Genomic DNA, 25,097 nt, shown 5'->3' with positions numbered 1-25,097 from the left:
CCATCTCTTCTCTTTCCCTCCCACTATTTCTCCCTCTTTATTTGTCCCTCTCTCTCCGCCCTCTATCTCTCCCAGGCTCTGGAGGAAGAGCTGAACCAGCGAAAGAGGGACCAGGAGGACTTCTTTAAGATGAGTGAGGACTCTGAGTGCCTCAGCCCCAGCTCCCCAAACAAACTCACCAAGTTCCTCCCTTACTCTGAGTCCTCTACCACGTAGACAGGCATCTCTTCCCCTCTAAACACCCTCCTATCTCCCTGTCAGGACCAACCTTAACCTCTTATCCCACATCATAACCTGAAAGACCACCACCACTGCCAGATGCCTCAGCCTCACCAGAAACGCTTGACTAGATAGTCTTCCTCCTGAACTTTTCTTTCATTTTTAAGAAATATTTATGTTTTAAGTCATGTTTATAACATTTTATCATTTGATTAACCCAAGATGTCAAGGCTTGGTCATATTTTATTTTGAAGATTGTCTTTAATTCCACGTGTGTGTCAGGCTGCTTGATATGATCTTCTTTATCCATGCAGTGTTTCCTTTTTAATTCTCTTTTTTTATAGTCTACAGATCCACATTGGTTTACTATGTGACCAGTAAGCATGAGGCTAACCTGTAGTTAGTCAGAAGCGTGTGGTGGGGAGAGGCATCCCATATCCCAAAGAGGGTCAGCTGGGGAACAGTGTTTCAGGTGGAATGTGGAAAATAAACCAAAATGTACTTCAGACAATGCTGTGTTGGTGGGAGCCAATGAATAAGCATTTTTGTTTCACTGCAATATTTGTCTTCATCCAAAACAGTCTCTCGCATAATGAACACACCGAAATATGACCATTCAATCTCTCTTACTTACAGCCTTTTAGTTCAAAGCAGATGAGTCATTCCACCGATACGGTGCCTTTTGAGTAGTGTAATTTGGTAAAAAAAGAAAAACTTATTTTAACATTCTGTCATAAAGAGCAAATGTTCAATTTAATTTTTAAAAAGTCAAGAGGTTAAATACAAAAATAACTATAGTAAGTGCCTATCAAGTGCCAAATAAAGTAGCAGAGTTGATGACTTCATCTTAAATCAGCCATAAATCCCCTTGTGACAGGGCAAATGGAAGCTTGTTGTGTGCAACAGGGAGGGGTAATTGAATGCAAACTTTACCCCAAAAATGTTGTTGTTAGAAAATGTCTAGCCTGTCTGTCTATTGGGTAACAGGGTTGACGTGTTATGCTCGACCGGTTCAGTTTTCCACCACAAAACACCAGAAAATGGCCAAAAAGAGTAGAACCATCTCACCTGCTTTTACACTATGATTTGAATATTAGATGTTAAATGTCTCTTTTGAAATTATTGTACAATTATTATAATTTTTTTTTTTAAAGGAATAGTTTCACCATATTATAACGAGAGTTCAGTTAACGTAACAGGGTATGATATTAAAATGAGGGATGTTATTATTATTATTATTTTTACCAATGAATCACTAATAACATGAACTTAATTATTTTCAGAAATGACTGTCAAAGCAACACAAAAACTAGGGCTTTACAATGATGGTGAAAACCTGGAGGTGGGTTAAAATCTTCCTAGAAGTCACAGATGCACAGAGGGACACTTTAGCAAGTCTTTATTCATATTAAAAATCTGATTTATTGAATGTTACATATGGTCTATATTGAAGGACACTTGCACAATTTGTACTTGAAATATCAAAGGGACGCAAAAGGGACTCATTTCGTGGAACAACCCAGATGTATTTACGTGCCAATTTATTTTTCTTTTTTTTTTACATTTGTTCATATTACTTTAAAAAGATCAGAGCAGAGCATGATCTTCAGAATTCTGAGGACACATAGTGAATGAATGGAATTCCAGCTGAAATCATTTTTCAACGCTGTACATATTAACCTAAAAATGCTGAGAAGTCTTCACTGTCAGATTGTGTGGATTGACAGATCTGCTTAGTTAGTTTTTACCTTTTTTATTTGGATGAGGTGAGCTTATGAAAATGGGAGAAGTCAGGGAAAAGTTGTCATTTTTAATTCAAAGGTTGAAGAACAAATGATTGTTTTTGGAGTTCTAGGAAAGACTGGTTGTGACTCATTTAAAGTTAAAATGTCTCTGACATGTTTCTGTGCTGCATTTTTACTGTAAAGGCGATACTAGTACACTGGATGGGAACTAACGAAGCCAAATCGGAATACTGTCGTCATTGAAGGAATCTGAAGAGAGAAGATTTGAATTTAATTAAATGTGTATTATTAGGGTTATTGATTGTGTTGTTTCGATGTTTATATTAAATGCACTGTCAGCTTTAAACTGATATTTTTGCTCCACCAAATATACCTTTCTTTGCACTGAGAAGGGTATACTAGATTCTTTGATGGAGTGCATCTGTTTTTTCATTTATGTTTTGTAAATGTTATTTTGAAGAACTTTTTGCAGTTGATATGTATCTGTCTGCTTTTGAAAATGGGCCTTGTTTTTGGACCAACTAGACCTGTTGAATGTCCAGTAATCAGGTCAACAATCAGGTACATCTGCTCTCTCTCTCTCGCTCACCAACAATGTTTTTCTCTTCTTTTGTCATTTGTAATGACTGCATCTTTCCCTCTGTTTAGCTGTATTTGTAAGGGGTGTGAGTCAATGTGACTGTTCAACAGAAGGAACCACTGTTGTACATAAGTCTAATAAAGGCAAATGTTCTTATGTCTACTACGCTTCTTCTCAAGCATGTTCTAGAATATTCCCCTTTTGATACCATTATGGCTTTAATGTGTAGGTTGCATCTGTTTACTCAAAATACTAAAACATTTCCAAGGAAAACCAAGACGCCATACAAAAATGAAAATTGTTTATTGATTTAATATGAAAGAAGAGACCATGAAAGGAAATACACAAGAATAAGAAAATAAAAAAACACTACAGTACTTAGATGGGATATCTGCAATTTGATGGGAAAAGATGTCCTGCTGCATATCTCAAAGAATAAAGAAAAAGTGCCTTTTGAAATGTATTAAATTGGCCTGTTTAGGGTAAAGTGTTACAAAACCATATGGGATGTTAGTCTTATTGCTTTTTCTTACATTGCAGTGTTCACATCCCTGCTTGCCTTTTGTCTTTATGCTTCAGTAAACAAACTGTAGAATACATGAGTTTATCCAACTGTCATTCTAACCCAATCCATGTTTCACTCAGACGTTCCACTAATTCAGGGCTTCCTCCATGTGTTGATCATTACCATTACTAATCTGACATTATGAATAGCAGTACTTTTCAAGTGCACTATGCACACTGGCTAAAAGACAGAAAACCCCAAGTAACTTCACTGACCATTTCACTGTTACCAATGTTGTTCATGACCGGACACAGGCACTAAGTCCTTTAAAATAATACACTTGATTGCATTTCTTTGATTTATCAGCCATGGAATGACATTGGACATAGTACTCTAACATAAGATGATTCAGAGGGGAAAATGGGGAGAGAAAAAAAATAGCGTAGCAGCTAGGAGCAGATCAACCATATTCAAAGATTCTCCAATGAACCTGTGAGCTACAGCCACTCCTAGCCTTGTCTGTGCATCTCCTAGGAGACCAACCCATAAGCCTTTTCACATGACCAACTACAACATCCAAAAAACCCTTCATTTCACTACTGTATGACTGACTGGACCCTATTTCCCAATGACCAGACCGGGCAAGAGGTGAAAAATAAACAAAAAGTGACAACTGCTGACATTACTTCATTCTGGAAGTACAATAATTATTTTTCTGAGTCTGTGCTTGAAACCAGTCAAGCACTAATGTAAAACAATGAGCAATGATCACACTTAATAATACGGTTTTATATTTGAGCACTGTTTTGGAGATTCAGTATTTTGTATTGTATCATTGCACACATCACAGGTGAATTCCCTAATTTAGGGGCTGTAGTAATGGTAGACCTTGGCCTACAGCATAATTATGGAATATTGTATTTACCAGAAGCAGCCTGATGTAATCTCTACTTGAATCAGTCATTCTTACTTGTGTGTTTTTCACCATTGTACTGTGAACACCAGGGAAGGGGTCCAGTTCATTTCAATGAAGTCAATTCAGTCCATCCTGAGAGGAGATGAACTAGACTATGACTCTGGCATACATTTCCCAATGTTAAGACCTCATTTGAGGTTTTAAAACATGGCTATGGCATTCATTTGTACACTACGTTCTCTCTATCTGTCTGTTAAGCCACAGTGTGAAACCTGAACCATCTGAATCAGTCTGAATAATCTGAAAAGTGCACATCTGTAAAAAATCAACCGCAACATTATTATTCAGTTCCTAAAGAAAAAAGAAACACATTCACAAACACATGAAAACTGTATAAATGGTTCATATAAGCACTTAGAATCACTTGGCAAAAACTCCTCATGAAGTGTCGCTATTTTAGTTCTTGAAAAACAAAATGTCCTCGAACTTCCCTTGTAACCTCCGTTGCAGCCATAGTAGGAGGACTGTTCTTTGAGGTATCTGAGTATACATGGCCATCTAGGATCTGATCTAGGATCAGGTACACCCTGTTCATGTAATATTATTCATTATGATCTAAAAGGCAAAACTAATCCTAAATCAGCACTCCTATGAGACACTTTGTGAATACGGACCCTGGTTCCTCTATTGTATGGTTTGATTTATTTTCCATATGCATTGCACTGTCAGTTTCGACTCTACTCATTAGACTGAAGCATCTTTGATATGCTAACTGAGACACTAACTAACTAAATTGCATATATTTAAGCTTAAAGCACTTTGAATATTATACTGAGGCACAATACTATAGAAGGCTTGGAAGGACACATTTTGTTCTATTACAAAGCTTGTGATACATATCATAAAAGGACATAGGCTTGAGTAACATACTGTATGGCACAAAGTGAACTTGAAAGGGACATTTGCTTTTCCCGGATTTGATGCCCGGTAATTTGAAACGAGGATATAAAGTAAAACAAATATTTAAAAAGAAATGCAACAGAAACGTGTCATTGCTGGTTCATTCTCGCTCGAATGCTAAACAAATGGAATGTAACAAACACATATTTTAAAAAAAAGGTAACTATAAATAAAATAAAAAGCTAATTAAATACAATTAGTGATATCTTTATGTATTAAAAAAACCAACAGAACCTGGTACTTAGGGTTTCTTGGTCAGGTAATTGGAGGGGATCCAGCCCTCTTTCATTGGCCCTTCTCCTAGATTTTTACAAAACCACCAGCCGCTGCTGTTCCTCTCCATCACCTGGAACATGGTGCCCTCCTTGAAGCTGGCCGTCTGATCGTCGCCCTCAAAGTCCGCCACGGCCAAGAACAGCTCCTCTTTACTGGGATCCTTGATCAGAGGAGGCAGCTTGTCCCTCGGAGGGCCTGGTTTCTCACTCTTAAGCAGGGGCTTTGGGACCACCTTCTCCTTGTCTTTGGGTGGGGGTAGTACGAAGGCCTTGGGTTTAGGGGGAGGGGGCCTGCTGAGCTGGGGGGGAGCAGGCTTTGTGTCTGGGAGCTCTTTCAGGGGGGCTTTTGTTTCTGTGGGGCTGGATGGCTCAGGGGTCTTTTTGGGTGGAGGGGGTCTCCTAGGGAGGACGGCGGGTCTACCTGGAGGTTCTTTGTGTGGGGAAACAGCACATTTGTCCGGGCTCACCTGTCCGTGGCCGTTTTGCTGCTTATGGGGGAATTTGGGCTCGTCAGTAGCCTTGCCATTGTAGAGAGCATTGGGGGCCAGTGGCATCTTGGGGAGGGCATTGATAGGGGGGCTGCTGGGACGCGGCATCTTGGGGAGAACGTTATTAGGAGGGGGCATCTTGGGTAAAGCATTATTAGGGGGAAGGTTGGGGGGCGGCATCTTGGGGAGAACGTTGCTAGGGGCGTTGTTGGCTGCAGTTCCGTTTTGCTGGCTTGGCTCTGCTGATCCAGAGCCTGGTTCAACTGGCTTTGAAGGCTTCAGCTTGCTCCTCAGGTTGGTGATGTCCAGCTTGTTCTCAGCTGGCGGCTCTGGCTTGGCAGCTGGGACGGGTTTGGGCCGGACTATGGGTTTAGGCTTCATGAACAGTGCAAGGCCGGCGACCTCTGGTTTCTCCTCCGGTGGATCAAGCTTGGGCTTGGATGGTTGCTTAGCCACAGGTTTCAGGTTGAACTTCTTCACCTCTTTGGCGGAGACCTTGTGGCCACACTCCAGACCCATCTCATTCTTCAGATGCAGAGGCTTGTTCGCGACCTCTCTCTTGGGCTCAGGGGGCTTGTCAGGCTTGAAGGGGGCAGCTTTGGGGGTGAGCAGGGGCATGATGACACCTGGGGCTTGGGGTTTTGGAGGCATGGGTTTGGATAGGTCTGGCCTGGGTTTCTCCACAGTAATCTCAATGTCCAGGCTCTTGTTGATGGACTCCCTGCGGGGTGGCAAGGCTGGCTTCTCCTCAGCAGGTGGGGCAGACGGGGCGGGGGGCAGGGGTCCGGAGAAGGCTGATGCCCCCTTACTGGCGCTGGACTTCCAGTCTCTGAGTTTGGGCCGGGCTCCGGACTCGCTGCTCGCGGTGGGCTCGTCTGGCAGCGGTTTGGACCAGCTGTCCTCTTGCCCCGTGCCGCTGGCAGTGCCATCCTCCAGCTTCAGCTGGGCCATCTCATTGGGCAGAGGTGCCAGGAAGTTAGGGCGCGGGGTCACACTGGTCTTTTTGTATTTGTCAATGAAGGTAATGGGGGCCCAGCCCTCTTTGTCTTCAATCTGAATGTACCACCAGCCACTGGAGTTCTTCTCTATCACCTGGACAACAGAAACAGGGGACCAGTGAGTTAATCAGGGAATCAGGAATCAAGACACAGCAGAAGTTGTACTCAGTCAGTGCATTTTGCAAAGCATCATTCGAATCCCATTCCATTCTGATTGTAAATAATTGCTGTTTGTGGAATGATTGGCTTTTGAGTGATTAATGAGAAGTAGAATGAGGTCTTAAGTCTCTCAGATGTTTTGCCTTACAAAGTCATTGTGAAAGTAGAGAAAAGTGTTATGCTGAATATTAGCGTGTCAGTTTGAAGAAGAGTCTATGTATTCCCTGTGACCAGAGACCCACGATATGTTATCTGGAGCAACAATAGGACAAGAAGCGAAAGTGGGCCCAAGAGCTATAGAACCCAGACGAGACAAGGAACTGGGCCCAAGGGCTATGGAATCCAGACAAGGATCTGGGCCCAAGGGCTATGGAACCAGACGAGATTAGGAAGTGGGCCAAGGGATGTTGAAACTATTGAAATGTCTGAAAAGGTCTGAAATCAGGGTGAAGGGTCTACGTCAATCACAGAGGAAAACTGCTGAAGTATAACATTGTATGGGAGTGGGGGGAGCTTTGCTATAAGAGAGTGCTGCGCCACTTGAGAGGTAGCTACGTATTCAGCTCTGTCATTCGAAGGGCACACATTATAGCTGTTGCGTCTTTGGTATTAATCAATTGAACTTCACTCTGAGTTTTGACTCTTTTGTGGTAAACAAATGTATTGCATATTGAATAAAATGTATCAATTCATTCTGAAAGGTTTCTCTAGGCGGGAGATGGTAGGCTGTTTGCCATCAAACAATAACCATCTACCAATATGTGATGAGATGTGACGTGTGTCTCACCTCCACTTTGACCCCAGCCTGGAAGCTGATGCCATCTGGGATGGTGGTCTGGAAGTCTGCGATGGTGTAGAATTCCTCCTCTACTTGAGGAGGGGTGGGCGGCTTGGGCAGGTTCTGCCCCCTCGGCTACAGGGAGGGAGAGAGGGAGGGATGGTGTGAAGAAAGAAAGAGTGGCAGATCAAAACATCAAATCAATGCAAAACTCATTAAGACAAATGTCTTTGTTAACGAGTGTTGTTGGTGTCGCAGGATGTGCGGTTAAGTGGTTAGTGGAGGGTACTTACGATGGTGAGATCCCTGCGCGGTGGTGGTCTCTGTCTCGCCCCTTGTTCTGTAGGGGAAAAGGCAGAGGAAATCAGACTCCAGTGAGTCGCATCTCATCACAGCCCATCAGTCTCAAAACACTGCCTGCATTGACATCCACTCCTCATAGGAGAAGATATTAGTTCCAGAAAGAGAGAGAGAGAAACCAGGGAGCGAGAGATAGAGCAGTGTGTTCGATGCAGACTGATGAGCTCTGTAGTCCGGGGCCTTCGGCTCTAACTATGTGTAATGGATCTTCACTAATGGAGGTGTAGTTGTGGGAGGCATTCAGCTCCTCAATGACTTACTAGGAAATAAAGGAGGATGTTTTACATTACTCTGGCATTGAGTTAGAGAGCTTTGCAGAGAAACATCTCTGAGGGAGGAGACTGAGGAGGCATCTCTCATACAGATGAGATGTCTTGGTAACAATTTAAGTAAGCCTGCAAGTATAAGGCTCTACTACTTGTTATAAGCATGTATGAGGCTTTATAATGTCTTTGAATAATGCTTACCTGCAGGCTTTAGAGAAACATTTCTAAATGTTTCTACTTTATATTAATATACCAACATCAACATACGGTATTTCAAAATGGTGTGTTTCTGTTCTGTAGTAAAAAATATAGAGGAAGATAAGTGTTTCCAATGACATCATTGGCGTGCGTCATGTGATTTTAACCAATTGTGAGGAGGCTTTGCCTACTGTCTACTAATTGGTTGATGATGCCATTGGAAACACTTACCTTCCTCTATCTTTTTTACTACAGATCATAGAAACACACAATTTTCACATACCATATGTTGATTTTTGAAATGTTACTTTAAAGCCTGCAGGTAGACATTATTCAAAGACATTAAAAAGCATCATACATTTTCACATATGCTGATGTTGGGGTGGTGTGAGATTTCCCATTAAGTTGAGTTACAGTTGTTAGTTGTTAAATGAGTTACTGTAGTTTACAGTTCTTAGTTCCCACTCACTGTGCTGCTTGGCAAAGGGGGAGAAGCCCTTGTCTTTCTGGTCCTTGTTGTCTCCTTTGCTCTCTTTGGCTTGGTTCTGCTGCTTGGAGAATCCGTCCAGATCGTTGGTGCTGGCATGGCCCGCTGCCAGCTTCTGGCTCAGGATGTCGGCCTTCTTCAGGTAGGACGCCGGGGCCCAGCCCTCCTGTCCCTGGTACCTGTAGACGGCAGCAGAGAGGTTACGTCTACGGTTTCAATAGAAAGAAACAAAACAACAACAACAGCAGCAACCAACTCTGATACACATAGACATTCATACACTCAAAGAAATTCACATGGACAAACAGCCTGCATCCCCGGTGGACAGACATGCTTCTGGGGTTTTGTGTTCTACCTGATCTTCCACCAGCCCTCCAGGTTCTTCTGAATGACCTCCACTGTCATGCCACTCTCCAGGTCGATCTCGTCTTGGTCTCTCGCTGCGTACGGGTAGATCACTGTGTACGTCTCCTCTGGAAATGGCGAAGAATACATCACATTAGGTGATGTATTTTATCCCATCTTGCATACTAACTTTCACAAGAATGTCAATCAAGCGTATGGAATCAACAACTTGGCAGGGACAGCACATGATGGCATGTTGAGAGTGAGTAGTTGGGACTAATCTCTTTGACTATATATGGAAAACAATTGATAGTGTTCTTTCTTCATAGCAAATCCTAAAACCCTAGCCTCTCACTATCTGCTAGTGAACGTAGTGCATTAGCCCCGAGTTCACCACTCAGTACACCACTCAGTACACCACTCCAAGATCACAAACTGGTAACTGGTCTAAACCAGGGTAACAAGATCATAAACTGGTAACTGGTCTAAACCAGGGTAACAAGATCATAAACTGGTAACTGGTCTAAACCAGGGTAACAAGATCATAAACTGGTAACTGGTCTAAACCAAGGTAACAATATCATGAACTGGTAACTGGTCTAAACCAAGGTAACAATATCATGAACTGGTAACTGGTCTAAACCAGGGTAACAAGATCATAAACTGGCAACTGGTCTAAACCAGGGTAAAACTCTCTGCAAGAATGTCCTTGTAGACAGGGCCTGGGCAGGATCTATCCTGTGGAGTGAGAAGATGTGTAACACACATCATGCAACACAAAACATCCCTCCATCCTCCACCAACATTAAGCACACACAAACAAGACAGCATTACTAAGATTAGGACTTCACTAACACCTACTTCAAATAGATTAGGTTTTTATACACGGGTCCCTATCTACACGGGTCCCTTTCTTAAAGTCTACTGAATTAAAGTGATTGTTAAACAGATAGTGTATTTAGAAGGAACAAACAATTTAAAATATATCATATTCATTTCACTGAAATAACAAAGTGAGAAAAACTGAGCTTTTTCCCACTGCATTCCATCGAGAAAACAAATAATACAAACATAGCGGTAGCATCCATTCTAATCCATGCCACACAACACACATGCATGTCTTGCATCACTCTCCGTGCTTGGGTTGATCATGCATGGGATTTGCATGCTAAACATGACATTCTACACACACATGAAGATTATGGGGAAAAGAGGCGTGCGTTCCACCTTGCCCAAACCCTGTGCTTGTGCTGAACAGATCCCCTAATGTTCGCCGGCGGCCCACGTGCCTCAGCAGTGACCAGTATCTCCGGGACACTGACGCAGAGCACAGTGGGCAGCAGGAAGTAGGAAGTAAGTACACAGGAAGTGAATACTCTGCTATGTGCTTGCTAGGTTCTAATAGACAGACAGTGACAGGTGATGGTGATTAGAACATTGTGAACAGATGGAAAGTCAGAGGTCATTTTCCCTTTGGTTATCTGGGTCCTTCCTAGATTTGTTCATTACAGTTCCACATTTCTTCTACATCTTAATCAATGACAGGACACATACTGTTTAGTCTCATTATGACTTGGAAGCAAGCCTTGAGCTGTTGACTCTCAGACAGCAAACCTTGAGTTTTGACTGTGAGCTGTGCCCTAAGGCTGCCAGCATTGATCTGTAGTTACAGTTAGTTTTTATTCTGAATGTGGCCTAGGGCAGTGTGACAGATAGAGGGTTACCTTCCTCACCGGGCAGGGAGAAGTCATCAGGGTCATCCTGAGCCTCCAGGCAGGTGGCAGGGACCCAGCCCTGGGCCTCGTCAGAACTAACAAACCACCAACCTGCACACAGAAAGCAAAACACACACAGAAACACAGAACAATCAGACACACAGCAAAGGCTCTCTCTGGGTCTTGGATTGGCCTTGTCTGTTTGGAAGATTCTGAAGACATTGTGATAGCATTATTCTGCTATTTGGCCTTGTCTGTTTGGAAGATTCTGAAGACATCGTGATAGCATTATGTAGTCGTCTTGGTACACTTCAAAGCGCCTGTATCTGAGGCTTTCCTTCAAGTATGATAACATTCTTTCAGTTGATTAGGGCAAAAACAGTTACGAGACAGTGTGATTTCTTTATAAATTACGTTAAGGCCCCCAGGACTCAGCTTTGTCCCAAATGGCACCCTATTCCCTTTATAGTGGACTAGTTTTGACCAGGGCCCATAGGCCCACCACTATATAGGCAATAGAGTGCCATTTGGGACACAACCTCAGTCGTTAAGCTAAAGGCTCCCTCCATCTGACCCAGATCTCGTACCAGACTCATTCTTCTCAATGACCTCCACCGTCTGTCCCACGTGCAGGCTGATCTCAGAGCTCTCCTGCTTCTCATAGTCAGTGACAGCCACGTACTGGTCCAGGAGCAGGGGGTCAGCTGCGCTGGAGTCTCCTGCAGGGAGAGACACAGAGAACACAGACAGACATGTAGCGCTGACCTCTCTACCTGCCACCCCACCACAGAGAGCAGAGCGAGCCATAGGAGTAGGATGAGGACGAAGCAGGTGTGATTTTAGAGACAGGGAGGAGAAAATGGTGGCCAGAGAGCAGAGGGAAGGAGGGTCTGAGGGAGATGTTGGGAGAGAGGACAGGACAGGACACAAACATGGCTGCCACAGAGATAGAGACCACCGCCACAAAGACACCCGGCACTTACACTACCACAACGCTGTAGGTTAGAACAACACGAGGACCTGCTCTGTGATGTGCACTTGGTGGGATGATTACCAGAGCTAACAGTGGAATGCACTCATAATATCCTCTAAATTCACAACCGTACACTCCCAAAAAGGATTCCATCCAGAAATTGAGCCTTGTATTTACACCATCCTGTCTCTAAATTAACCGTACAAGTAGTTGCTTCCAAACTTACTAGATATTATATATTATGAAAGCTGTCATGTCTGGTTCCCCATGAGACAACAACACAGAATGAGGAGGGTTTTAGTTGTTGTTGTTGTTGGGGTACAGCATGCACATCTATCAAGGTGACAGTTAATTCCCACAACCAAGACAGGGTTGATTTCAGCATAGGAGCAAAGGGAGTTGGGCTGGGTGTACAGTCAGACACATACCATCTGATGCTCTCTTGACAAAGCTAACACACTGCCATGCACATCACACATCACAGTGAGCACATCACAGTGAGCACCAAGCTTGTCCCACCCTGCCCTCTCTAACACAACCTTCCTTAGCCTGGTCCCAGGCCTGTATTTGCGTTGGCTGAAACAGAGGCGTTGGCTGAGCACATACAGATCTGGGACCAGGTCCTTCCCCCTCACTACTCCGCACTGCCCAGTCCCACCTCAGAGCCACGTCCCAGCTAAAGGCCCAGCAGACAGGGACCAGGAACGGGCCAAACGGATGGCTAGCAACCCGGGGCCACACACAGAGCACGGCCAAGCATGAGTCTGTTACTACCTCTCTTTAGGAAAGTAGTCGCTCTCTCCACAATGCCTGATGGAGGGAAATTAAGGAAAATGAAACTGAAACTTGACATGGATGGGTTGGTTAGATTAACAAAGAAAGGGAAAAACATATATTTTTTAACACTTTTTAGAAGTAATGGTCTATATCTAACTTCAAGAAATTAAATATATCATTGAATTACTACAGTCTTATTATGATCCTAAATCTTTACATAGCAATCTTTTTAGAAAATAATGGAGCACATATCCAACATCACAGCTAGAGGGCGCTCAAATCTCAATTGAGAAATGTAGTGAGCTGTACTGAGATGCTACGGCTGGTGCAGGAAATGTTTATCCTAATTAGTGTTTCTATTTCACTTCAGAGCTCATCCATATGATATTTTCTACATAAACTACATACCACAAACAATGATGTAGTCCCGTGTAGCTCAGTTGGTAGAGCATGGTGCTTGGAATGCCAAGGTTGTTGTGGGTTTGAATCCCACAGGGGACAAGTATGAAAATGTATACACTCACTACTGTAAGTTGCTCTGGATAAGAGCGTCTGCTAAACATAAAATGCAATAACAACTTACCCCAAAATTGAATATTAAAGTGGACTTACCGGACTTCTTCTTTCCAATGAGTTCCCTGTAAAAGAGAACAAATTGTTAGAAGAAGTACTTAACTTAAAGAGCCAGAAAAGGAGTTAGGAACTTTTAATGACATGGGAATCCTTTGTAATTATTTCTACCTACTGATTATGTCTCTGTAAATATAAAATGTTAACCCTATGAATAACCACACGTTATATTTATTTCACTCATGTCTTTTCACGTTTTGGGACTCACTTTTACATAAATAATTTGATTTGGTCTCCTCCTTTATTCTCATTTTCAATCAAGTTAAAATCTCAGTAATACATTTGTTATGCTAGCCATGCAGGCTCTCTAGTCTAGATGAGCGAAACTAAACTCTGTGAGATTCATTGCATATCTACAGATGTGTTGACCTTTGCTCCAGATGGGAAGGGATATGGTTGATATGTCCAAAACATCACATCACTATTGTTTTCACATTTTTGATGGTATGGCGGTATTTTAAGGTATTTTTTCTTTCGGCGTAATAAAAGTTAAATATGTAAATATGTTTTATGAGTAGTGCATGACACTAGGATGTCAAAAATTAATTCTAAGGTCAACACCTGCAAGGACGCAGGCCCCGACGGTATTCCAGGGTGTGTTCTCAGAGCATGCGCAGAATAGCTGGCAGGCATATTCACAGTAATTTTCAACCTCTTCTTGTCCCAGTCTGTAATCCCAACATGTTTTAAGATGACCAGTCCTGTTCCTAAGAACTCTAAGGCTTCATGCCACAATGACTTCTGCCCTGTAGCACTCACTTCTGTAATCATGAAGTGCTTTGAGAGGCTGGTTATGGCACACATTAACTCCACCAGCCACCCGAGTGTCATGACTCTCCTGGCTAAGGGTCCAAGGCCTCAGATCAGCTTGGAAAATGGCTGACGATGACCAGACCTGTCTCACCCACAGAAGAGGGGGGTGGGGGGCTGGGCTGGTTTTATGACATCTCACGCCAATTGTTGGAATGTGCTTTGTTACAGAGACATTCTGCTGCCTAAAATCTCTAACATCCAAAAGTGAACTTCGGAACAATATTTCTAAGATAGGAATGTTAACCTCTCTTGGATAGGGGCAGTATTTTCACGGCCGGATGAAAAACGTACCCAGATTAAACGGCCTACTACTCGGGCCCAGGAACTAGAATATGCATATTATTAGTCGATTTGGATAGAAAACACTCTGCAATTTCTAAAACTGTTTGAATGATGTCTGTGAGTATAACAGAACTCATATGGCAGGCAAAAACCTTAGGAAAATCTAACCAGGAAGTGGGAAATCTGGTGCTTGTAGTCCTTTCAAGTCATTGCCTATCGAACACACAGTGACTTAGGGTTCATTTCACTTCCTAAGGCTTCCACTAGATGTCAACAGTATTTAGAAAGTTGTTTGAACAGAGGTGAACAGAGAGCGAACAGAGGAAGTTGGAAGTTGTTGACTCAGGAAAGCACAAGAGTTCATTGGCGCGCATTCACGTGAGGGTTAGCTGTGTTCCAAAACGTTTTTCAAGACACTGGAATCATCCGGTTGGAATATTATTGAAGTTCTGAGTTAAAAAGGCCCTAAATATTGATGCTATACAACGTTTGACATGTTTCAACGAACGTAAATATAACTTTTTTTGACTTTTCGTCGTGACATTTTGGCGCAAACAACAAGGAGCTATTTGGACATAAATTATGGACTTTATCGAACAAAACAATGAAGATCATCAAAGGTAAGTGAATATTTCTAATGCTATTTATGATTTTAGATGACTCCAAAATGGCGGGTATCTGTATTGCTTGATGTCTTTTTCTCAGCGCAGTACTCAGATTATTGCTTTCCCAGTGAAGCTTTTTTGAAATCTGTCACAGCGGTTGCATAAAGGAGATGTTCATCTATAATTATTTGAATAACAGTTTAATATTTTATCAACGTTTATGATGAGTATTTTTGTAAATTTTTGTGCTGATTCACCGGCAGTATTGGAGGCAAAATATTTTCTGAACATCACACGGCAATGTAAAATGCTGTTTTTGGATATAAATATGAACTTGATCGAACAAAAAATGCATGTATTGTGTAACATGATGTCCTAGGAGTGTCATCTGATGAAGATCGTCAAAGGTTAGTGCATAATTTTAGCTGGTTTTCTAGTTTTTGTGACGCCTGTCCTTGCTAGGAAAATGGCTGTGTGGTTTTTCTTGTTTAGGCTCTGTCCTAACATAATGTAACTTTATGCTTTCGCCGTAAAGCCTTTTTGAAATCGGACAATGGGGTTAGATTAAGGAGACGTGTATCTTTAAAATGGTGTAAAATAGTCGTATGTTTGAGAACTTTGAATTATGACATTTTGTGGTTTTGAATTTGGCGCTCTGATTTTTCACTGGCTGTTGAATAGTGTGAACCGTGGGCACCTCCCCAAGACAGGTTAACTTCTATGGGCTAGGTGGGACGCCAGCGTCCCACCTGCGGGACACAGCCAGTGAAATATCAGGGCGGAAAATTAAAAAAAATAAAAAATGTCATAATTCAACTTTCTCAAACATACAACTATTTTACACCATTTTAAAGATACACGTCTCCTTGATGTAACCACGTTGTCCAATTTCTGGATCTGAACACCTCCCTCTGCAACTGGATCCTGGACTTCCTGACGGGCCGAGGTGGTGAGGTTAGACAACATCACCTCCACCATGCTGACCTTTAACACAGGGGCCCCACAGGGGTTTGTGCTTAGTCCCCTCCTGTACTCTTTGTTCACCCATGACTGTGTGGCCACACAAGACTCCAACACCATCATCAAGTTCACAGACGATACGATGGTGGTAGGCCTGATCATTGGCGACGATGAGTCAGCCTACAGGGAGGAGGTCAGTGACCTGACAGTGTGGTGCCGGAGCAATAACCTCTCCCTCAACGTCAGCAAGACCAAGGAGGTGATCGTGGACTACAGGAAACAGGGTGGCGAACACGCCCCCATCCACATTGATGGGGTGGTGAGCAGCTGTACCATTGCTTGGTACGGCAATAGCATCGCCCTCGATCGCATGGCGCAACAGAGGGTTGTGCGGACAGCCTAGTACATCACTGGGGCAGAGTGCCATCCAGGACCTCTATATCAGGCGGTGTGAAAAGACGGTCCTGAAAATCATAAAAGACTCCAACCACCAAAGCCATAGACTATTTTCTCTGCTGCTGCACGGCAAGAGGTACCGGTGCATCAAGTCTGACACCAACAGGCTCTTGAACAGCTTCTATCCCAAAGCAATATGACTGATAAATAGCAAACAAAATAGCTACATGGACTATCTGAGTTAACCTTGTATCTTTATTGACCTTTTATTTCAATCCTTGCACTGTCTCTATGCACAATCACAGGGCTCTACACACTCACACACACTGTCACTTCAACACACAAATACTCACTCCATCATTTGCTCCCTCACACGTAATTTGCACATACATTTATACTGACTCTACACACCTGCACACCCACTCACATACAAGCTGCCACTACTCTGTTTATTTTATATCCTGTAGCCTAGTCCCCTTACCCCTAAACATATCTACCTCCCTCACTCCAGTATCCCTGCACATGTAAATATGGTTTTGGAACTGACTTTTTAAATATTTCCTGTGTATAGTATGCTTACTTACTTACTTTATTGTGTATTTCATATTTCCTATTCTTATTTCTCGTGTGTGTTTTTTCTAGCAATACATTGTTATTGATTATTGCATTGTTGGGTTTTGAGTTTATAAGAAAGGAATTTCACTGTACTTGTGCATGTGACATTAAAACTTGAAACTTAAACTCCATTCCGTTTCATACTCAACCAAACTGATACAAAACAGACAGTGAAGTAATCCAATTTGTAAATGTTTTAATTTATTTACCATTGTATGATAATATATTTTTAGGCGATACTGGAAAAATCCATACTGGTATCTGGACCATATTCCCAGCCATAGTTGATAGTGAGTCTCTGATACTGGGTTGAATGAGAACATGATATTGTATTTGTTCAGTCTGTTTTATCCATTAGGACAGCAATCCTCCATCCATTCTCATCAGGAGGCAGCTAATTCAATGTCCAGTTGCTAGTGAAAACTGAAGTAGCTAATTCAGACTGACTTTTTATTCGCTCTCTCTCTCTCTCTCTCTCTCTCTCTCTCTCTCTCTCTGTCTCTCTGTCTCTCTCTGTCTCTCTGTCTCTCTGTCTCTCTGTCTCTCTCTCTCTCTCTCTCTGTCTCTCTGTCTCTCTGTGTCCCTCTCTGCCTCTCAATTCAATTAACATTTCAATTCAAGGGGCTTTATTGACATGGGAAACATATGTTTACATTGCCAAAGAAAGTGAAATAGATAATAAACAAAAGTGAAATAAACAATGAAAAATGAACAGTAAACATTACACTCATAAAAGTTCCAAAAGAATAAAGGCATTGGCAGCTTGGTAGCTTAGTATAGTTATATAACATAATTACCTAGAGATTAGCGTATCTCAATTCCATTCAATTCTCTCCCTCTCTCTGACATCAAAGTGTTAAGAGCGTGTATGATCAATTTTTTATTTTTAACCTTTATTTAACTAGGCAAGTCAGTTAAGAACAAATTCTTATTTAAAATGACAGCCTACCGGGGAACATTGGGTTATCTGCCTTGTTCAGGGGCATAAAGACAGATTTTTACTTTGTCAGTTCAGGGATTTGATCCAGCAACCTTTCAGTTACTAGCCCAACACTCTAACCACTAGGCTACCTATGCGGTGGGTCTGATACACACTGCTCCCCTAAGTTCTGCTTCCACTACCCCAAAGCAGGAGTGAGAAGAGCTCAGGAGCTCTCTCTCTCCCGCTCTCCTATTTTTTTCTCTCTCTCTCTCGCTCTCTCTCTCATTCTCTCTCTCTACACCTGCTGTCTTTTCTTCTCACTCTCTACATTTCTCTTCTTTCATCACTGTTCTACGTGTCTTGTTCATTTATTCCTGGCAACTGTCCGTCTTATTTTCCTCCAAATTCACACTCTCAATCACATAATGCATTGTTCGCCTGGCAACCCTGTTGATTGCACTGGCCCAGTCGTAATAAATCTCCAACCATTAGTTTGCCCATCCATTAGCATGCTGAAAAAAAGAGTCTCCAGCCAAGACAACCCTAGCTCCACCACTAGCCTGGCTTATCAAAGGGAAGCAGAGGGCTAGAGATATGGTCGGGACTATACCAGTATCGTGATACTCGTTAGTATCGTGGTAAGGAAACAAAACACAAAGTAGATTTCAAATCAAATCAAATGTTATTGGTCACATACACGTGTTTAGCAGATGTTATTGTGGGTGTAGCGAAATGCTTGTGCTTCTAGTTCTGACAGTGCAGCAATATCTAACAAATAATTCCTAACAATTTCACAACATATACCCAATACATGCAAATCTAAGTAAAGGAATGGAATTAAGAATATATAGATATTTGGACCAGCAATGTCAGAGTGGCATAGACTCAGATACAGCAGAAAAGTATAGAATGCAGTATATACATATGAGATGAGTAGTGCAAGATATGTAAACATTATTAAAGTGACATTACTAAAGTGACTAGTGTTCCATTTATTAAAGTGGCCAATGATTTCAAGTCTGTGTATATAGGCAGCAGCCTCTCTGTGCTAGTGATGGCTATTTAAGAGATAGAAGCTGTTTTTCAATCTCTCAGTCCCATCTTTGATGCACCTGTACTGACCTCGCCTTCTGGATGATAGCGGGGTGAACAGGCAGTGGATCGGGTGGTTGCTATGTTTGATGATCTTTTTGACCTTCCTGTGACATCGGGTGCTGTAGGTGTCCTGGAGGGCAGGTAGTTTGCCCCCGGTGATGCGTTATGCAGACCGCACCACCCTCTGGAGAGACCTGCGGTTGTGGGCGGTGCAGTTGCCGTACCAGGCGGTGATACAGCCCGAAAGCATGCTCTCAACTGTTCATCTGTAAAATTTGTGAGGGTTTTAGATGACAAGCCAAATTTCTTCAGCCTCCTGAGGTTGAAGAGGTGCTGTTACGCATTCTTCATCACACTGTCTGTGTGGGTGGACCATTTCAGTTTGTCAGTGATGTGTATGCTGAGGAACTTAAAACTTTTAACCTTCTCCACTGCGGTCCCGTCGATGTGGATAGGGGGGTGCTCCCTCTGCTGTTTCCTGAAGTCCACGATCATCTCCTTTGTTTTGTTGACGTTGAGTGAGAGGTTATTTTCCTGACACCACACTCCCAGAGCACTCACCTCCTCCCTGTAGGCTGTCTCGTTGTTGTTGTTAATCAAGCCTACTACTGTTGTGTCGTCTGAAAACGTAATGATTGAGTTGGAGGCGTGCTTGGCCACGCAGTCATGGGTGAAAAGGGAGTACAGGAGGGGGCACGCACCCTTGTGGGGACCCAGTGTTGAGGATCAGCAAAGTGGAGATGTTGTTTCCTACCTTCACCACCTGGGGGCAGCCCGTCAGGAAGTCCAGGACCCAATTGCACAGGGCGGGGTTCAGACCCAGGGCCTCAAGCTTAATGATGAGCTTGGAGGGTACTATGGTGTTGAATGCTGAGCTGTAGTCAATGAATAGCATTCTTACATAGGTCTTCCTCTTGTCCAGATGGGATAGGGAAACGTGCAGTGTTATGGCGAATGCATTGTCTGTGGACCTATTGGGGCGGTAAGCAAACTGAAGTGGGTCTAGGGTGACAGGTAAGGTGGAGGTGATATGATCCTTGACTAGTCTCTCAAAGCACTTCATAATGACAGAAGTGAGTGCTACAGGGCGATAGTCATTTAGTTCAGTTACCTTTGAATACTTAGGTACAGGAATAATGGTGACAATCTTGACGCATGTGGGGACAGCAGACTGGGATATGGAGACAAACTAAACACCTTCTTTGCCTGCTTTGAGGATAACAGTGCCACCGACGCTGCCCGCTACCAAGGACTGTGGGCCCTCCTTCTCCGTGGCCGATGTGAGTAAGACATTTAAATGTGTTAACTTCTTTAGGAAAACAGCCCTAATGTTGGAAACAAACATCATGTCATCCAGTCACATTTATTTATTTTCCAAGCTATAGTACACAATATTTTACATACAGCAGGTTTTTCAAGGACCAAAGAATATGGTCTGCTTCGTGTTTGGGAGTCAGAACAGGGTAAAAAAGACTGCCATACTGGGATAGACAGGAACACACTGATGACTCAAGTAGGTAGTGTCCAGTATACTGTACATTAATAACAGTTTTCCATCAGACCAAATCAGTCCTGATTTGAGTTTTCATTGGACCATGGATGAGCCAATCATGGTCATGGAGACATTAAATAGGACTGAGTCCAATATGGAGCTTTAGGCCTGTAAAACTAAAACACAGCTGCTCCCTAAACCCAAAGCAAGCCCATTCCACTACCAGGTGCCAGACCACAAAGGTCCAATAATGAGCTAGCTGTATGGGGTGCCAGCCATTTCTCTCTTCTATACTGACTGTACAAAACATTAGGAACACCTTCCTAATAAATATTGACTTGCCCCCCCCCCTTCCCTCAGAACAGCCTCAATTCGTCGGGCATGGACTCCGCAAGGTGTCGAAAGTGTTCCACAGGGGATGCTTCGCACAGTTGTGTCAAGTTGGCTGGATGTCCATCTCTCCTCTATCTCTCCACTCTTTCCACTCTCTCCACTCTCCCCACTCTCCCATGCCTGCTACTTCAATCTTTCTGATGGACAGACAGTGACAACCCTCCCTACTCCGGTAGATTTATAGAAGGCTGTATTTCATCCCTCCATTGAGACCCAAACAGAGAGGGGCTGCTGGTGCAATGTCAGCCGAAAACAATGTCTGCATTAGGAATGAGCTGTAATCCAATTTGAATAAAGATAAACCAAGGTCTTTTCTATATTCATCTGCCTCTCCCTCCCGCCTTCCATCCTCCCCTCCCCTGTCCCCAGTAGCAGATGCTTGGGATTTGTCTGTCTGAGATGTAGCTAATAATGTATGTGTCCTTGGAAACAGCCAGAGGGAACTAGCTCTGGTCTGTCTGTCTGCGGAGGTGACCTGACAGGAGCCATTCATACTGGCCAGAGCAGTGACAGGCCTTGTATTCTTCTCCTTCCACAGAGAGCCATCTCCTCTGCAGTCACTGAACACACCATGCATATTGTAACAGACAATGAGGCAGCCATATTGGATTTTGACTAAGGTACTCACAACTGCAATAATGTCGATGGGCAACAAACACAGAGGAATGATAAGCATCCCTGTGCAAACGCTATCGCTGATTAACGGTGCAGATTTACAGTACCAGTCAAAAGTTTGGACACCTACTCAGTCAAGGGTTTTTCTTTATTTTTACTATTTTCTACATTGTAGAATAATAGTGAAGACATGAAAACTATGAAATAACACATCATGTAGTAACCAAAGAAGTTTTAAACAAATGAAAATATATTTTATATTTGAGATTCTTCAAAGTAGCCACCCTTCGCCTTGATGACATCTTTGCACACTCTTGGCATTCTCTCAACCAGCTTCACCTGGAATGCTTTTCCAACAGTCTTGAAGGAGTTCCCACATATGCTGAGCACTTGTTGGCTGCTTTTCCTTCACTCTGCGGTCCAACTCATCCCAAACCATCTCAATTGGGTTGAGGTCAGGTGATTGTGGAGGCCAGATCATCTGATGCAGCACTCCATCACTCTCCTTCTTGGTCAAATAGCCCTTACACAGCCTGGAGGTGTGTTGGGTCATTGTCCTGTTGAAAAACAAATTATAGTCCACTAAGCGCAAACCAGGTGCGAAGGCGTATCGTTGCAGAATGCTAAGGTAGCCATGCCGGTTAAGTTTTCCTTGAATTCTAAATAAATCAGACAGTGTCACCAGCAAAGAACCCCAACTCCATCACACCTCCTCCTCCATGCTTCATGGTGGGAGCCACACATACAGAGATCATTAATTTAGCTACTCTGCATCTAAAAAAGACACAGCGGTTGGAACCAAGAATCTCAAATTTGGACTCATCAGACCAGATTTCCACCGGTCTAATGTCCATTGCTCATGTTTCTTGGCCCAAGCAAGTCTCTTCTTCTTATTGGTGTCCTTTAGTAGTGGTTTCTTTGCACAATTCGACCATGAAGGCCTGATTCACGCAGTCTCCTCTGAACAGTTGATATTAAGATTTGTCTGTTACTTGAACTCTGTGAAGCATTTATTTGGGGTGCAATTTCTGAGGCTGGTAACTCTAATGAACGTGTCCTCTGCAGCAGAGGTAACTCTGGGTCTTCCTTTCCTGTGGCGGTCCCCATGAGAGCCAGTTTCATCATAGCGCTTGATGGTTTTTGCAACTGCACTTGAAGAAACTTTCGAAGTTCTTGAAATGTTCTGCATTGACTGAAATTCATGTAATGATGGACTGTCATTTCTCTTTGATTATTTGAGCTGTTCTTGTCATAATATGGACTTGGTCTTTTACCAAATAGGGCTATCTTCTGTATACCCCTACCTTGTCACGACTCAACATAAATTCCATAAATTAACTTTTAACAATGCACACCTGTGAATTGAAATGCATTCCAGGTGACTACCTCATGAAAGCTGGTTGAGAGAATGTCAAGAGTGTGCAAAGCTGTCATCAAGGCAAAGGGTGGCTACTTTGAAGAATCTCAAATATAAAATATATTTTGATATGTTTAACACTTTTGGTAACTATATGATTCCATATGTTATTTCATAGTTTTGATGTCTTCACTATTATTCTACAATATAGAAAATAGTAAAAATAAAGAAAAACCCTGGAATGAGTAGGTGTGTCTAAACTGACTAGTACTGTATATAGTTGATGTTCATTCACAATCTATGGATTTGAGTGTAAAACGGAGCACAGCAAAAAAACGAATGCGCAAATCTTTGCAGAAAAGTGTCTGGTTAAGATTCGACAGCGTAGATGCGATTGAAATATTACTCCCATAAACCCTGAAGTAGTTTTTGGGATGTGAGAGTTGAACACCTCTCTATAAATATAACACATGGGCCTAGCTTTGTGGGAAATGCATTTCAGCATTTAAAAGCTTCTCGGCTTATACACTGCCAGTCAGACATAGATAAGAAGCTGTCTGTTATAGAAGAAAACTGATATAAAAACAAATTAGGACCTGTCAAAAAGTGAGGGAGAAGCAGAGAGCATCTGAGAAGCATCTGGTTTGACACATTTACATATTTCTGGGAAGAAAACCTAGTCTTGCACACCAGCCGTCCCTGGGAAAGCAGTAGCTTAAAAAACCTGGTAAAATATGGTTTTAAGCCATAGAAATGACCTCTCCAACCAAACCCAAGTGCCTGACAGAAATGCATCACTTATGTCACATGATGACAGAATGATTAAGACAAGGTGACCAGTCACACACCTTGGTTGACAGCTGTTTTTCTTTATTTTATTTTTATAAAAAGGTTGAGGGTCTGAACTTAATATCATGGTCTCTCTGAAAACCCGTAACCACTAGTAACCCCTCCTGCCCTCCAGGCGTCTGGTAGTTCAACAACAACACATATGTGATGGGGGAAATGGTGTGGTGACTTTATGATCTAGTGTTGGCACATTGTAACTGACAGGCTGGTTATGACACTAATGTGTGAGATTTACAAGAGAGGGGCCTGCCTTTAGACGCCACGGAGCTCATGCACCCTCAGATGTTCCGCTCCTCTAGGCTACACATTATGTAGCTCCCACTCAGGGCAAACCAACAACTGCTCCCCCATCCACTACAGCAATAGCAGAGGGAGCATGACATCATAGTCATTACCCTGTATTTGACTGCCTGGTATGGTAACTGCTCGGCCTCCGACCGCAAGGCACTAAAGAGGGTAGTGCGAACGGCCCAGTTCAGCACTGGGGCAAAGCTTCCTGCCATCCAGGACCTCTATACCAGGCGGTGTCAGAAGACTTCAGCAACCCTAGTCATTGGGTACCGGAGCAAGCAGTACCGGAGTGCCAAGTCTAGGTCCAAGAGGCTTCTAAACAGATTCTACCCCCAAGCCATAAGACTCCTGAACATCTAGTCAAATGGCTACCCAGACTATTTGCATTGTCCCACCCCCTCTTTACACCACTGCTGCTCTCTGTTGTCATCTATGCATAGTCACTTTAATTAACTCTACCTACATGTACATACTACCTCAACTAACCGGTGCCCATGCACATTGACTCTGTACCGGCACCCCGCTGTATATATTGTTATTTTTTTACTTGTTACTTTTATCTCTTATTCTTATCCATATTATTTTGAAAGTGCACTGTTGTTTTGGGGCTCGTAAGTAAGCATTTCACTGTAAGTTCTACACCTGTTGTATTCGGCGCTTGTGACTAATACAATTTGATTTGATAGAACCTATTACTGAAGGATTGGCTTGTTTCAACATGACATCGTGGTCAGGAGGTTAAAAAGCTACTCCATGAAAGAAACCTGCACACGGCATTATGCTATGCATGCCTTTCTTTATTCAGAGTGTTTGTTGTTGGCCCAGCACTGGTGTGAACGTTGGGATGTGTATATCACTCAGACACATTTCTGCTGTGCTTTCGACTGAGTGACAGAGTGTGCTTCTTAAACTAGAAGGTGTGATTCGTGGCTTACTCTTTGGGTGGGTTGAGGTCTTCAGGTCGGGTCTCGAAGAACACACGGACCTCCTCACACTGGGAGATGTACACAGGCAGCTGAATCAGAGCCTGCACATAGA

General features: G+C 42.9%; 2 protein-coding genes across 4 annotated transcripts in view; one reads left to right on the top strand and one right to left on the bottom strand.

Annotated features, from left to right (window-relative positions):
- Positions 1–2,706, top strand: part of LOC115153996 (serine/threonine-protein kinase 10) — a 53,038-nt gene extending 50,332 nt beyond the window's left edge. The window contains exon 19 of the mRNA XM_029699742.1: positions 76–2,706. Within this exon, the coding sequence (XP_029555602.1) occupies positions 76–216 (141 nt within the window). The 3' untranslated portion in view covers positions 217–2,706. The remainder of the gene's footprint in view (positions 1–75) is intronic.
- Positions 2,707–2,830: 124 nt separating this feature from the next.
- LOC115153997 (SH3 and PX domain-containing protein 2B) overlaps positions 2,831–25,097 on the bottom strand; it is a 59,428-nt gene continuing 37,161 nt past the window's right edge. Inside the window, exons 5-14 of one of the 3 annotated variants that reach the window (XM_029699743.1) lie at positions 24,995–25,086; positions 13,357–13,382; positions 12,742–12,777; positions 11,582–11,713; positions 11,004–11,105; positions 9,290–9,407; positions 8,917–9,113; positions 7,917–7,963; positions 7,633–7,758; positions 2,831–6,780 (exon numbers count right to left, since the gene is read on the bottom strand). In XM_029699743.1, coding sequence (XP_029555603.1) covers positions 5,167–6,780; positions 7,633–7,758; positions 7,917–7,963; positions 8,917–9,113; positions 9,290–9,407; positions 11,004–11,105; positions 11,582–11,713; positions 12,742–12,777; positions 13,357–13,382; positions 24,995–25,086 — 2,490 coding nt within the window. In that variant the 3' untranslated portion in view covers positions 2,831–5,166. The remainder of the gene's footprint in view (positions 6,781–7,632; positions 7,759–7,916; positions 7,964–8,916; positions 9,114–9,289; positions 9,408–11,003; positions 11,106–11,581; positions 11,714–12,741; positions 12,778–13,356; positions 13,383–24,994; positions 25,087–25,097) is intronic. The other 2 variants (XM_029699744.1, XM_029699745.1) reach the window with 2 other exon arrangements.

Source organism: Salmo trutta, chromosome 19 (assembly GCF_901001165.1).
Source record: "Salmo trutta chromosome 19, fSalTru1.1, whole genome shotgun sequence".
Classification (NCBI taxonomy): domain Eukaryota; kingdom Metazoa; phylum Chordata; class Actinopteri; order Salmoniformes; family Salmonidae; genus Salmo; species Salmo trutta.
The sequence above is the reverse complement of the archived record's forward strand: the minus strand, read 5'-3'. Positions and strand labels throughout refer to the sequence as shown.